Source organism: Equus caballus, chromosome 5 (genome assembly GCF_041296265.1).
Source record: "Equus caballus isolate H_3958 breed thoroughbred chromosome 5, TB-T2T, whole genome shotgun sequence".
Classification (NCBI taxonomy): Eukaryota; Metazoa; Chordata; class Mammalia; order Perissodactyla; family Equidae; genus Equus; species Equus caballus.
In genome coordinates this window covers 99,751,032-99,767,123 of record NC_091688.1, presented here as the reverse complement: position 1 = coordinate 99,767,123, position 16,092 = coordinate 99,751,032, and the positions used below count along the sequence as shown (strand labels likewise).

The 16,092-nt window shown below is 41.5% G+C and overlaps 1 protein-coding gene and 1 long non-coding RNA gene across 28 annotated transcripts in view; one reads left to right on the top strand and one right to left on the bottom strand.

The window, feature by feature from the left end:
- The window catches only part of SGIP1 (SH3GL interacting endocytic adaptor 1), a 199,099-nt gene that overhangs the window by 69,354 nt on the left and 113,653 nt on the right, over positions 1-16,092 (top strand). For 3 of the 27 annotated variants that reach the window (XM_023641929.2, XM_023641928.2, XM_070267505.1), the window contains exon 1: positions 5,762-6,035. The exons of 20 other annotated variants lie outside the window; for them this stretch is intronic. In XM_023641929.2, coding sequence (XP_023497697.2) covers positions 5,939-6,035 — 97 coding nt within the window. In that variant the 5' untranslated portion in view covers positions 5,762-5,938. Of the gene's footprint in view, positions 1-5,735; positions 6,036-16,092 lie in introns of those variants that run through there. 4 more of the 27 variants (XM_070267504.1, XM_070267502.1, XM_070267515.1 and 1 more) reach the window with 2 other exon arrangements.
- On the bottom strand, positions 3,892-5,689 carry LOC138924158 (uncharacterized). Its single transcript, XR_011438900.1, has 2 exons — positions 5,528-5,689; positions 3,892-4,295 (listed from the first exon to the last, which is right to left on the bottom strand). It is a non-coding gene; the product is annotated as an uncharacterized lncRNA (long non-coding RNA).

The following is a 16,092-nucleotide window of genomic DNA, read 5'->3' as shown; positions in this document are numbered from 1 at the left end:
TAATCTTTTTCGGCAAAATCTTTAAGATAGGGTCTAGAAAGGAAGGATAAATGAAATAGAAAGAGAGCAATGCTAAGGATGGTTAAGTTTCCTGTCTCTGATCGTCCCCTATCTAAGCAATTGCTTTCCGACTCTCCCTCGAAGTCTCAGTAAGAAAAGTGGCTATGGAGTATATTTTAACAAAAAATAGCTAGATGTAATCAACACCCAGCAGCTGTGCAGATGTGGGGAATATTCTCACAGTCAGAAAGGGGTCTGAAGGATATCGACTAAAGGTTTGTGTCCTCCTCCCTTTGCTTCCATTACTGACAAGAGAATAACAACACAGTGCTATGTGTTGGCCAACACTTATAGCTTATGAATCCCCTTCACGGGTCTTATCTTATTTGACCTTCACAGGAACCTGGTGAGATAGCTAGACTCTGTCCCTGGAGAGCCAGCCCTCAGGTGAGCTAAACGTGATGAGAGTCTAAGAAGGGCAAGAAGCCACTTTTCTACAGATCAAAGAAGTTACTCCAAAGCTTGCTCCTTGGGTTTACTCCCAGGCTTCTGAATTCCATCTCATAATGTAGCAGAATAATCTATGAAACAAAACTACTAGAATGCAGACACAGAAAGATTCCGCCTCGATGAGTGGAGAGAAAGCCTGCGTTTCTGTCACGGAGGGGTGGGACAATGAGATTCCTCCATTGAACATGGCATAGTGTTAGGGCAAACCATATGATATTGTCAAAATAGTCAAATATGGACAATTTTATACAGTATAACTTAAAAGGAAAGATCATTTTCTAGATTTCTGGTGTCAACTTGAGCCCAAGCCCTCACTCCACTCCTGCTTTGTTATGTGATCTTGACCAAGTCCGTTTACCAGTTCCTGAACCCATTTCTTCATTGGTGACAAATAATGTTTTTCTCACTGGACAGTTGGGAGGATCAAAGTATGTGATGTGGTGAATGTCTAATTCGTAAGCGATCACTACTATATAACTACAGTGTGAATTGTTGCATTGTATCGGCCACGCGGTAGCTGGGTTTTGCGTAATCTGAGATGTCGGAGTCTCCCCTGATCCCTGTTTAGCCCCTTATTTCTAACTATTAGTCATCTCAGGTTCTTCCCACCCCTCAATCCCACATCCAGTCATTCACTGAGTTTTCCCTACTTTATCTCCTAAATAATTGTTTAATCCACTCTTTTCATCTCCACTTCTATAACACAGCCCAATTGCAGGTCCCCATCATATCTCTTGACTGGATTACTACAATGGTCTCTAAATTAGTCTCTCTGCTTCTCGTCTTTACTTCTCAGTCCGTCTTCCCAGCTGCATACATTCTAACTATGTAAATGCTTTGCCAAAAGCCTACATCTGCTTCCTAATAACCTGCGGAACAAAGTCCAGGTGACTTATTATGGCACAAAAGGCCCCCGTGACCTGATCCTTACCTACCTTTCAGCCCTACCTCCTGTCACTGTCTCCTTCTTACTTAGTTTTAGTAACAAATAGCAAATTGTCTTTAGTTGTCCATACATGTCATCCATTTCATCCTTCTGTGCCTGTTTGTGTGATTTCTTTGATCTGGAATGTTCATCCTGCTTTTTTGTTCCTGCCGGACTTACTCTTCCTCATCTTTTGAGACTCATATTGTACATGTCAGATGAGCCTCTGCCCCGAGTTCCCTGGGTGGGGTGGGTGCCTTTTTCTCTGCTTTCATAGACTCTAACTACTGCACGTAAGCATACCCTAATGTCAGGCTATATTGAAATTTTGTAGTATGAATCTCTCTTCCCAACTCAGCAGTGCTTCTCAAAGGCAGAAGCTCTATCTTATTTATCTCTGTAGTCCAATATCTAGAATAATGTCCAGTGTGTAGTAGGTCCTCAATAAGCATTTGCCAAAAGTTTTTAGGTGGGTTGCAGGAGGCAGTTACCAAGGGAGAATGCAGTTCTGGCCTGACTTTGGCAGACATTGTCTGGGCAGACATTAAAGGCTGTCTTATCTGCCTGCACATTTGCTCTAGAGCAGTGGTTCCCCAGGTGGAGCCCCAGGGCCAGAGTTCTCTGGACCCACAGGCGCTCAGACCAGGTGCTTACCTCATCTCATCACCCCACCTGAAAGGTAGAGAAATGAAAGTAGACATAGAAATAGGAAGCTGTCAAAGAGGGCTGAGGACACGTGACACCTCTGAGACGTTTTCCTAAAGAACTGTAGTGTGACTTTGTTTTCAACCTGGGTGCTTGAAATGGATTTGAGGAGACGGTACTGTGGTTTTTATACCAGACTGAGCCCTAATGAGATGTGGGGAGAAGCAATCATTCTAGATAGCACGAACTACTTGTGTTACCTGGTGTGTCCCAGAGCTCTTAGCAAATACAGCAAAACAATGACTCGTGACCCCTTACAATGACTCATGACCTCTTTGTAGCCCCAAACAAGCTGATATTCTTGCCCTGACGGTTCATAAGGGCTTTGAGTTTTGATCTGGAGGGAAATGCAGGTGAAGGTGTCTGAGGGTGAATGGAAGGAGGATGTGAAGTTTCCTCGTTAGTCTGATGCCACTGATTCTCTCTGCGGTTCAATTAGCCATGACTCGAGAGAAAAGGCAGTGAGGCTGAATGTTCCTGGACGGAAGCCCAGTCCTCCAGGTAAGGTTTCAATTGCTCTGTGGCTCGGCCAACACCATGTGACCTTAGTGTTGGAATTCACCTGAGTATTCTAGGAGGCGGAGGTCACCTTTCTTCCTCCATGCATATCTTTTCATCTGAGGAATCTTTGAGGTCTCTCTGACATAGATAATTTCAAGACACTGGAAGAATGGAGTTAGCTCTCAGATTTTTTTTTAATAAACACTTTTAAAAGCGTTGTATAGTAGGAAAAAATACTAGATGTAGAGTCAGACACAAATATATTTAAATATTAGTGCAATTTATTACCCACGGTGTCTTACATATGTCATGTAATCTCTTAGAGCCTCTGGCTACACATACATAAAAAGTGGACGGATGATACCTACCCAGCAGGATTGATTTATAGATTAAATGATGTAAGATATGTGAGAGGGCCTAGCATTGTAATTAGCACACAGTAGGAACTCTGTTTATTTTTTCTTTCATCATCATTGCTAATGACCAAGCTCTTTAGTCTCTATTTCTGCTTCTGAAATAACTGGATTTTTTCTCCTCCTTATACTCAGTTTTAAAAGCTGCAGGTCCAGCAAAAGCCCTGTAGCTGTTTGTAATAGAAACAGATGGATGGCTAAACCAGCCAGAAGAAAAATAGGGAGGCTCCATGAGCGAGACAAGACAGAGGGCTCGGCTGATTGACTGTAATTTAGGGCATCCATCATCGTGGGTTTAGGAACAGACACTGAATTCTAAGCCTGACTCAGGCTCTGATTCCTTCTAAAATGATAAGTAACTCATTTAGTATCTGATGGAGATTCATCATAATGCTCGACAGAGCTGAGATGCCTCGGCCAAGATCATTTATTATATACCATTGTTACACATTAATGCAAAAAAATAATTGAGTTCCTACAGAGTAGGGGACTTAACTTGGGGTCCGTGATACCTTTAGGCAGTCTATAAATTCCCAGGAATGGTGCACACAGGTTGGTAGATTTATGTGCATGCCAGTAATTTATGGGGAGGGGAGCCATAGCTTTTATTAGATTCTCGATGGAGTCTGTGATCAAAAAGAAGAGCCACAGCTACATAGTAAAAGACTTTATTTGCTGTAGCGAAAGAGACCATTTTCATGAGCATGTGTTTGCTGGAATCCTCAAACACTGGCCCTCATGCAAACATCAGTGGAGCCCTGCGTCGCCTCTGAGAGCTGTGCTGTCTTGTAATGGGGTTACTACTCCCTTCGCCTCCCAACAGAATTCAAACAGACATTCCAAGTTCCATTTTAATTGTTAATGAAATGCACTTGAGTTTATAATACTCTTCTCCTGACCATGAATTTTCCCCATCCTTCTTTCATATTTCTAAAACAAAATTCTCCCTGGTTATCTCAAGAGACAGGTTCCTTGACGATAAGGGACAAGGGCTTGGAGTTTTATCACACTCAGTGGGCAGGTCGCTGGGCATCCTTGAATCCATGTTCCTTATAAATAAAACCCACTCCAGCTGGAGAGTGCCCTCAAGCATTTGAGAAACAGCAAGCTCACGGTCTCAGGCACGGAGTCCCACTGGGCGGAGCTCAGCGACAGGGGACGCACCATAGTGATGGGGTGGGTTTTGCTGGCGATGGATGGCTGAGGGTATTTGAAGCAACGAAGCCGGTCACTGCCTGTCGCTAAAACAAAAAACAGTAATTCAGAGATAGAGATGGTACATTCTTTCCCCCTTGCCTTCTGATTGTGTGGCTGAATCCATTCTATCAAGGGGGAGACTGAAAGGCCTAGAGTGAAGACCCCTGGACCCAACGTCAGGGGCCCCCTGTCACAAAGATGCCTGGTCAAGCTCTTGAGTTTCCGCTGAAGTGAAGCCTACTCAAAAGGTTAGGACTTGGTGGCAAAGGAGATATTTCGTTCCCATGTGCCAACCACTGACTTAGTTCTTGCTACTGCTTTTAGTCCTGAGTATAAACTTCTTTTCCTATAAAAATGTTAGCAAGAGAATGGAGCAGACCACACACAGCAGGTGTTCCCAGCAGCGCTGGCAGAGGAGACCGGGAAGCGTGAGGCGAATCGCCGGGGGCGATTTGGGGTGCCAGGTTGGGGTGCTGTGTGCACCCTGCTCTCTCCTCAGCCCCCAGCAAACATGTGCATATGGGTGAAGAGCACAGGCCTCGGGTTCCCATGAACCTGAATGTGACCCCCTCGCCCACTTCCTATCCATGCCATGTTGCCTCTCTGAGAGGTTTTCCTCATCTGCAAAGTGGGGAGAATTATACCCACTTGACAGTGTGGTGCTGTGAGTTTTAATGAGATAAGGCATGAAAAGTACGTGGCGGGCATTTAATAAATGATAGCTTAAGGTTAGCTAGTCTTATTCCACAGAATTTAATTTTCTGAGAAAAGAATAAATTTTTTACATATAATATACATAAAATGCAATATATGTTACATTTTAGAAATATCACCAAAAATTGTTTTAATATATATTATAGATATATATAATAATACTTGATATATATGTAATACACATTGTTATATTGCTTATATTTCTTAAGCAAAGATTATCAAACATAATTCAGCCTATTTTTTGACAGTGAAAACATTTTGATGGTATAACATTTTTGCAACTACTTAAAACAATTTTAAAAGTGCTTTTAATATTTATCCTTGTTTAGAACACCAGTCAGAGCCCCATGCTATAATTCAACGAAGCTGTCAGGCCCTGTCGCTACGCTTGGGCTGGTGGCCAAGACAAAAGCCCTCTCATTTTCTGCAAAGCACGATGTGTCATTTCCTCCCTGGCAGCTGCCACTGCTACCTGTGTTTAACTTTAACTCTTTGACCCATTCTGTTTGGCTGCTGCCCTTCTGGTCTGGAAAAGGAGATTAATGTGGTTATTATCTCTGACCTTAAAAGAAGAAGAACAGGCACCGAGGGAGAGTCTGAGGGTCTCGCCTGTGTTGGAGACACAGTGTTAGTGCATCCTATTCATGTGGACACACTTGTGTGACACCTTCTGTCGCCTTTCCTTCTACTTCTTCATTTACTTTGCTGTATTTTTAGGCTGTTGGCTGTGTTTGTGATGCATGCTCTTATATAAGCAAGGATGAGCAAGCAAGTGTGTCATAGAGGCTCTTTTCTCAGTGATGGAAGAAGTGTTTACTTGAAAGCTCCTGGTTTGGTTGTCGATACCCAGCAATGATGGAGAAGGTCATTCTTGACGTGGTTTGAACCTTTGCCTGGCTTGGAACCCTTTTCTCAATTCAGTGGATGTCGACTGACTATCTGCTGTGTGCAGGGCACTGAATCAGGGTCACTGATGGGGCACAAGATGAATAAGAAGTGGGTCCTGTCCTCAAGCACCTTAAATCTAAAAGAACAAAGGCAATGTAAACTGCAATATGAGGCAAAATTTGGTAAGTTCTCTAATGAAGTCTTAAGTCACATTTGGAAGAACCCAAAGGAAAACAATCAGTTCCGAAGGAAAACTTCCCGCAGGTGTGGGGGGGCATTTCTGAGCCAGCCGAGGATGGTGGGTTTCCGTGGGTAGAGTTTGAGGAGGAGGTGGTCCAGAGAGAGAGTCCTCCAAACAGAAGCTGATACATAGGCCACAACGTGTTTGGGGAATGAGGCGAAATTTTCATTTGGTTGCAGAGTGGAGTGCTTGAAGAGAAATAGTAATGGATAAAATGGGAGAAATATGGGAGACCAGGCCCTAAATGCCACACTGAGTCAGGAGTTCTGTCTTCTGGTGACTTCAGCGCAGACTGAACTCTGCTGAAATCGCCAAGGAGGGCTCTGCTTAAACCAAATGGCAGAGATGGACGAGGTGTGTGTGTGTGTGTTTACGTGGCTATACAAAAGAAGGAACTAGAGTAGTTCAGTTTTCGAAGGAGTTTCAGAGGAGAAATATCTGGGGCAGCCTGACTCGGGTGCTGGGAAACTTTTGAATTAAGCGTACGATTTCTCTTGTAAATGTGACTGTTCCAGGAAGAACAAACTCCGTTTGTGGACAGCACCACACAATTAGCTCAATTCAGATTCAGCATTTGGATCTTGGCATTTCCACAGACCCCATTCCTAATGATTCTTTTCTGTTTTGTTTGCTCATCGTTATTAAAGTCACCTTTTAAATCTCCTTCTGCCTTTGAGGTGATGGTCTCATCAATTCAAAAGTCTTCTCAGAGAACTTAACAGAAAATTTAATCAAAATGCTAAGCCAAATTTCAGCTAAAAATGTATTTGTGTCTGGAGCTGGCCTGGTGGCATGGTGGTTAACTTTGTGCACTCCACTTCAGCATCTCGGGGTTCGCAGGTTCAGATCCCATGTGCAAACCTATATATTGCTCATCAAGCCATGCTGTGGTGGAGTCCCACATACGAAAATTAGAGGAAAGTTGGCAGAGATGTTAGCTCGATGACAGTCTTCCTAAGGCATAGGAGGAAGATTGGCAACAGATGTTAGCTCAGGACCAATCTTCCTCACCAAAAAAAAAAAAAATATATATATATATATTAGTGTCACTGGAAATGTGACTCAGATTGTCAGGGTAATGCTATTCAGCCAAATGAGGGTTCACAACACTGTTCAAACATTTAGAAAGTAATGAGATATATTTAGCATAGAAGTAGAAACAAAACCATACTCAAATCTAAAATTACATGGTATTCTAGAGCACTAGAGAAGACTGATGTATAGCTTGTGTTCTCTCGCTCTCTGGATATATATACACATATATAATATATATCCGTATTTATGTTTTTACATTGTATACATATTTATCACACACACACATATGCCCACTCATTTTGATGAAGCGGCACAGTGAAGTGCGTTGGACTGAAGTGAGGGGTGACAGTTGCAGTGCAACTCCTCTCTAACCTCCCGTGTGACTCTGGGCCGGTGGCTTTAATCTCTCTGGACCTCAGTTTTGTTCATCTCTGACCAGAGCGGATATTGCTCCCCACCCTGATTTTCTGTGATTTAACTGCCTGTCAGTTGTGCTGTGTTATTTCCCCTTTTTAGTCCTTTAGCTGATTAAAACCTTCTACCAAGAACAAAAAGTTTTTGCTTAAATTGTGATTTTAGGGAGGGAGAAAAAGGAAACAAAACCTGCAAAGCCTTCTTCAACTGTTACCTTTAGGGGAAAAGGGTAATTCAGTAAACCACAGTGTAGATTTTTTTAATCCTACAATTTTAAGAATTTATCTTGGGGTCAGTTTTATATTCAGACTCAATTTCTGGAAAATATTGGTTGTGACACTCCATTGATGTTGCTAAGCACATTATGTGCATGATTTATTTAGGTTTCATTGCAATCCTACGAGATAAAATCCATTTTACGGATGAGAATACGGAGGCTGAGGGAAGTGCAAATGCAATGGGTTCCTATGCTATCAACCACTGAATGAGAAACGAGATCTTCTGATAGTGATCCCCAGTACGCTGGAGCTTGCATGACTCTAGGCATGAATAAAAGGCTAGGGGTATATCCCTGCCCAATACTGGGAGACTGGTGAAAAAACACTGACTAATGATGGAAAAAATTGCCATTCTGAGCTTGCGAGGTAACTACGAGGACCTAAAACCAGAGAATGATCAGTAGAGTAACAAATATGAATTTAAATGTTCTGTAAATAAAGAAAGGGAATAATAATATGACCATTCAGCCTAAGAAGATGCTGAAGGGATGGCTTGATAAACCTGCAAGCCTACCAAGGGTTAGTTTTCCAAGAGAGTTGACTTGATATTTGCCACCTGAGATGAGAATAGACTAAGGGCGAGCGGGTTTTCACTGCACCCTGGCAGGTTTATGTTATCCGATGGGAATAATTTCATGATAATGAACTTTATTGCCTATTGGGATTTATAGTCAAAGGATGGATGGGTGGGTGGATGGAAGGATGGATGAGTGGAGAACAAGTGAATACATAGATGGATGATCATTATTATCATAAATCTTGCAAACAGGATCAATCCACGTGCCTCCCAGAGGCCTTTAAGACCTCTCAAAAGAACTTAGAGCTAAATTCTGTGTTTAGTTCCCTCTCGAACCTTTTATTTTTTCTGTATGTTTATCTGATAACTGATCTTCTTTTTCAAAAATAACTCCATACTTATATACTTTTAGCTTTTAAACCGTTTCCGTTCCATTTTGAAAGTAGGCTTCATGGATTCTTAGTAAATAAAGCTGGCTGATAGCCTGTGCTGTGTTGAAGCGGCGGTGCCACGTAAATCTCCTTTCCCCTTGTTCACCTCTGTGCCTCCATGTAGTAGGTTAGAATTAAACCAAAAGAATTCTATGGGGGACGTGTTCCAGCTTTCTTTTTTAATTCACCTTTGAAGAATTTAAGCCGAAGCACTAAATGGTCTATGTAGTACCAATTTAGAGGCGTTACCTAAAGACCTGCTCCTGAAAGGCCTGCGAGAAGCATTCCTGTTATTGTCCAGTTTGCTTTCTTTTGGATTTATTTTCTTGCTGAAAATGGAGTGTTTTGAAAATGAGATTTGGTGAATTATGATTCAATTGAATTTTCCTGTTTATGCCTGGAAACCAGAGTCCATCTGAACAGGATCATTAACTTCAGTGTCGGGCTGGGAAGGGACTAGAGACGGAGGGGAGAGAAGAGATCCAGTGACTGTGGGAAGAGAGAATGAGGGAGAGGAGCAGCAACGAAGAGGGAAGCCATTTTACACACCAAGGTTCTCACGGAATGGGTCAGGTTAATTGCACTAGTGTTTGAAGTGCTATTCTTCCAGCAGAGGCTGTGCGTCTCCCCACCAGGGTGGAGCAGGAAACTGCAAATTCTATACACCGCTGCCCAGGCAGAAGTAATACCAGCCGACTTTCAAATCACCCTGGGAAGACCGGCTAATTAGAGTTTATAATAACCTTGCACGTGGTAAAGGATCCATCAATGCTATATTTTCCTGCTATGGGAGATATTTGTATTTCTTACTTCGAGACTTTTTAATCCTCACTTATCTTTTATGATACATGTTAGTAAATTACATTTCTTGAAACCAAGCCTGGTTTTGTTATTATAGCTGTAACCAAGGAAAGCTTGAGATTTTGAAAATTTGATTATTTCCAAATTTTGATGTATTTTTATTTCTAAAGGAACAGAACTATGGGGATTCTGTAAGTGCGGAAATCAGGCATTCAGGGGCTCTTATGTAATCGGTTAAAATAGCTGCTTTCTAGCTACCAAAACTGCAAGAAAAATAACAGAAATTTACATAAAGTGATACACAATATATTTTAGGTGTTGTAGGGCTTTTAGACCCACTTACACTTTACAAAACCCTTTTATGATAGATGGCTGAGAAAAATAGACCCAAAGAGGTTAAGCACCTTGCCCCAGGAGGTAGGGAGGGTGAGATTTGAACCCAAGCCTTTCCGAGCTCCAAGCTCCTACTTTGTCTACACCTATAGGCCATGTGCTTCCTGTGGATTTTGCTACTGTATTTAAACCCTAATAGAAGTTTTTCACCTGCTTAAAATTCTTCCTAATTCCACTCAGCTCCTTCATTGCATTATTATTGGCATAGCAAAACCTAAATCCTTTTGTGGCAAACCTGTTCCATAACCATTTGCTCTTTAACATTTCTTCCACGTCACCAGAAGTTTAAATTTTCTTTTTTTAAAAAGTCATTACTATTTTTAGCCCTGGCACTTCTTGTTTTTTTTTTTTAAGATTGGTGCCTGAGCTAACGTCTGTTGCCAATCTTCTTCTTTTATTTGTTTTTTTTCCTCCTGCTTCTCCCCAAAGCCCCCAGTACATAGTTGTATATTCTGGTTGTGAGTGCCTCTGGTTGTGCTGTGTGGGATGTCACCTCAGCATGGCCTGATGAGGGGTGCCATGTCCGTGCCCACGATCTGAAAGGGTGAAACCCCTGGGCCACCAGAGTGGAGGGCGTGAACTTAACCACTCTGCCATGGGACCAGCCCGTGCCCTTGAAGTTCTTAACTGCCTTCTAGCAATCTCCGCTTTAGTGCACTAACAGGAGCTCCCATATATCAAATCTGAACTTCCAGGTGCCACCCACATCCAACCCTTTTGCAGTCCAGTCTTAATGGAGTGTATCATGAGATGCACATTTCGCCCGACAGGCTCAGCTCAGAGTGATGGGTACTGTCTTGTAAAGAGGCTTTGTGCTTACTAAGTGCAAAGACCCCCTGGACTTCCTTTCAGTCACATAAAAATGAAAGTAAAGCATTCAGAGCAAAGAGCACACACCCACCAAATCTGAACAATTTTGGTTAGAATCACAAATACATAGAGTAGTCAATAAACATTTGTTGAGTGACTACTATGTGCCAGGTACTGCTAGACCCTGAACTTGACTTTTCATGTTTCCTGGTGCTCGCCTTTCTGAAGCATCTCCCGTATCTTAGGCAGCAGTCTAGGCACCAGCAATCATAAATATCACAAAAAGTCCTGAGAGGGACTAGCCTTCATCTTAACTGGTCTTACGTCTTTCTATGAGACCTTCTTATGACAAAGAATCTGAATTGGATTATAGTACCTATATTTAAAACTTAGAGGAAGAGCTGATACACTAAGCATCTTAATCTTTCCTGACAGAAATGCAGTGACCGTGGTAATGAAGAGATGTTGCCAGTCTAGAGTTGTTGTCAATAGGCGGCATTATGCCCAGGACAATTACATTTGCCTGTTTTTTATTACTGAGACCAAATTTCTGGCCTGGGTTCTTGCAGAAAATAAGTAATTCCATTACATGTGATTCACCTTTGAGTAACCCTCCAAGCTGGTGAAGACTCAAGCTGAAATTTCACATTTATTACAGAAATAATCCATTTAGCAAACGTTTGTTGGGCCTCCTTATGTTCACTGGGCAATATACAAAGATTTAAACATGCAAAATACAGTCTTCGTGTTTAAGAAATGTGCAGCCGAGGGGCTGGCCCCGTGGCGGAGTGGTTAAGTTCGCGCGCTCCGCTGCAGGCAGCCCAGTGTTTCGTTGGTTTGAATCCTGGGCGCGAACATGGCACTGCTCATCAGACCACGCTGAGGCAGCGTCCCACATGCCACAACTAGAAGGACCCACAATGAAGAATATACAACTATGTACGGGGGGCTTTGGGGAGAAAAAGGAAAAAATAAAATCTTTAAAAAAAAAAGAAAAGAAATGTGCAGCCGAATTTCCATAAAAAGCTCTTTCAATTAAAAAAAAGAAAAAGTTGTTGTTGTTTTTAATGAGAGGGCAAAAAGAATTGTGCTGGCTGACAGAGAGATCCCAGAGGCATGGAAAGCATGGACTCTGGAGCCGGGCAGAGGGGACTCTGAAAGATGGCCTGACAGTTAGACCGGTGTGACCTGGTACCAGGCATTCCTCATGCCCTGGGGTATATAACCAATACAATAATAGCTCCCGCCTTATAAGGTTGTGCTGGGCTGAGATAAGGAAGTTCCTGACAAATTTCCTCAAACATTGTAAGTACTTAACAAATTGCATCTATTAGTTTTTATTTATGCTATGTGCTTTGGGCTAAATTGAACTTTTCAATGTGCCATTGAGCACATTCTTCACCTAAAAGTGTGGTGAGTCCACAGCACAGCCCTTGCCCTGCGTCCCTGTTCCCTGGCCTGATGTCCACATGTCCGCGTGGGTCCTGCCCGTGCGGTTTGGAGCTCCTTCTCCGTCCTCAATACGTGGATATACACAAATATCAAAAAACTGAACATCAATGGTGTGTAGATTGCACGCATCGGGAAAAGTCATTCGTTTTTTGTTTTATTATACGTCATGCTAAGCGAAAGAAGCCAGATTTAAAAAGCCACATACTATATGATTCCACTTATGTGAAATATCCAGACTAGGCAAATCCATTGATGCAGAAAGCAGATTAAAGGTGCCAGGGGCTGGGTGGAGTGGGGAACGGGGAGTGACTGTTAATAGGTACAGAGTTTCCTTTTGAGGTGATAAAAAGTTCTGGAACTAAACAGTGGTGATGGTTGCCCAACATTGAGCATATACTAAATATCACTGAATTGTGTACTTTAACCTGGTCAAAATGGTAAATTTTATGTCATGTGAATTTCACCACAATAAAAAAAAAAATGGAATAGTTCAAGCCAGATTATTGTGTGGCCAGGATAGGAAATGATGGGAAGAAGTGGGGAAGAAAAGGAAGAAACTATAGAGATCCCCATTTCTTTACTAAATATTTGACAACTTTCGGGGGAAAAAAGTCCCATAAAGTTTTAAGCCAATCTGCCTTGTTTCATTTTAAGGGGAATTTTATTCAGAAAATAACTGTAAACTAAATGACCGGGCATACTTTTCTAGGTTTGATTACATATGTGTAATAAGTGGAACCTAAAGGCTTTTGAGAAAATCTGCTGTCTATTTGTAGAAGCCTGAGTATGAGAAGAAGCCCTGTATATTCAGAAGCTCATGAGATAGTACTGGGCCTGACCTGTGGATTCAGGGTTCATCTACATACAGATGGTAAATGAAACCATGTGAGTGGATGGAATTGCCCCAGGGAGAGGGTGTGGAGGGACCTGGGACAAACTCCCAAAGCACTTCCACGTTTGGGAGTAGTGGAGGGAGAGGAGCCTCCGATTTCCTCCCTGGAGAGGATGGTAAGAAAACCTAAGCTAGGCTAACCCTCAGGTTCCTCATCATTTGAAGAGAAAACACCTGCTTTTCCAGAAGGTTTGTAAGAGAACTAAATAAGACAACATGTGTAAAGCAACTGGTACCTGGCCCATAGGTGGGGTCTCAGTAATGGTAGCTAACATTACAATGATGAAACTTCTTATGCTGTATTTTTTTTTGACACTATCACTGTTGTCAGTTGCTGCATCTGTTGCTTTATTTCTTTATCTTATAAGGCCATATCCAGGACTGCCTATTTTGAAATAAGCTTTCCTACCCTCTTAAAAATCAGTCTGTTTTTAATTCTGTTGTTGTGTTGTTCCCAGACTTGACTACCTTCTCTGATAATACCAAAGGAAGCTAAAAGAATCTAAACTGGGTAGAGAGAAGCTAGAGGCACAGGCCAGATTTCCTGCATGGCTGATCCAAGACCGTAGCTCTGAATGCGCACAGGAAGATGTTCTCAGTTCCCCAGCTTGGGAGAGAACCATTCTAGCCCCAAAACATCAGGACAATAAAATGCTTTCTCTTTAGATCTCTTTGTTTTGACATCAGCAAAAGAAAAGTTACTTCATTCCTCAAAAACCCTTGATTTTTTTCTCTCCTGTTTTTGGTAAAGAATAGTTGACAAAAATTTTTCATGACACAGCCTAAAAACAATTATGCTGTAGAAATTGATGAACATTTTCATGGAATTCTGGAGTTAGAAGTGGAAAATCATTGAATAAAGTGTTTTTTAACCTTATCAGATTAACAGATATAGTGTCTTAAACTTGTTATTCCCAATGGAACTTTGACTGTCATTGCTCTCGTTTGAAGAATTTCTTTGAATATTTTTTAATAAACTCAAAAGACATGATTACACCTCTCTGTTCACTTTTTTTTTTTTTTAAGATTTTATTTTTTCCTTTTTCTCCCCAAAGCCCCCCAGTACATAGTTGTGTATTCTTCGCTGTGGGTTCTTCTAGTTGTGGCATGTGGGACGCTGCCTCAGCGTGGTCTGATGAGCAGTGCCATGTCCGCGCCCAGGATTCGAACTAACGAAACACTGGGCCGCCTGCTGCGGAGCGCGCGAACTTAACCACTCGGCCACGGAGCCAGCCCCCTCTCTGTTCACTTTTAACACAGTTGGTCTGAGTATTTCTTCCTGGATCTTCTCGAAGAGCTATTAAAATATGAATAACTCTCACAGCTCATAACTTTGTTTGCTTCAGTCTTTCAGAGTCATCTTCATATTTTCCTAAATTTCTCAAATCTTTCTCCTTTGAGGGAGGGAAAAAAGTTTTCAAAGTTTTTTCGTATTCAACAAATTGATTAGTTTTGTTTTCCTGGAATGTCACATCTTTGGTGTATTTCTATATATATTCCATATATGGGAATGTATTCTTTGTATAGGAAATATGACTTTCAGTGAAACTAAAATTGCAGATTGGCATAGCATTGTGTGAATGTGTGCAAATTCTTTCATCCCTTATTGTTGGTTGATTTGTTATAAAATGAGAGGTTGAAACGCAAAGAGATGTAGCTTGTAGTAGCTACACAATTAGAAATGATGCTGAGAATGGACTCTGCTCCTGAATCCTGATCCAATGCGTTTTTTGCTGGAAGAGGATGACTCGTGATGCCCATGACCTAGTTCACATTGGCTATTGTCTAAATTTGGTGGTCAAAAACAGGACAGAGACTGTGGAAAACTACTAATGCCTGCTCTGTTACTAATTTAATACAAGGATTACTGGAATTTGTGTGTATTTTCTGATCTATTTGGTAGGGCATACTATCTCTTATCTCAAGGTCAAGACATAGAAAATAAAGTGATTTGAAAACCTAAGATAATAAGAGCATTCATTTTATGGTCCTATAAAAGCCAGTAGTGATTGGTGAATATAACATTCATTGTGACCCCAAAGCTGAATTAGAAGCATGGAGAAGCCAATTAAGAGGCTTGAAACCCAAGGAAAATTATAGGAAGAAAATGGTGATTATAACTATGATATTTTGTCCCTATAAGGGGATAAGGCAATTAGAAGGAAGAAGGAAGAATGTTTTTAACAATAAAAATTAAAAATGAATGAGGGGAAGGTGTTCCTAAATATTATGGATGGGTAGTTTTAAATGTCAGTAAGTTTTCCTATAAACTCTTCATCTGGAGAGTAATGGAGAATAGCTTAAAGTGGGAGGAGAATTTTTTTAAAATAAACATTGACATTTGAAAGACCTAACCATCTTAAATCGAGTGACTACTAAAATGCAAAATTAGACCCAACAGAGGCATTTTGGAGATTATATCTGAGTAGTATCCTGAGGCCAGATAATGAATGACTCAGAGAATCTGAGCGGTTTGCACTGACTCACATGTTTTGGAAGAGGTGTCATCAAGTCTCTGAGTCTGCCAGCGTTTTTCCCGTGTTCCACCTGGTAATGCCAAACAAATCCTGAAAGTCAGTGGCTTTTCCAGCTCCAATTTGTAAGAAGATTTTCCAAACCACCAGGAACAAGTCTAAGGTTTTGAACATACAGGCATTTAGTACATTTGAATAATACTCACTAACATAAGAAATACAAGCCGAGTATTTAACTACAGAACATACAGGAGACGGGGATCTCAGACAGAGCCTTGACAGGATACGAATGGAACAACCAAGACTAGGCTTGGTGTGTCCAGGACAGAAGAAAGGAGCCTTCTTACCCTGATACCGCCTGAATGAAGCTTCCCAGAGATATTTTAAATCAACAAATATTATCTGGTACCTGTACTAGGTATAGGGGACATACAGAATGGAGCTTTGGCCTCTGTCCTAGAAAGGCTCACAGAAACTGACATAGGAACTAATGAGTGGAGT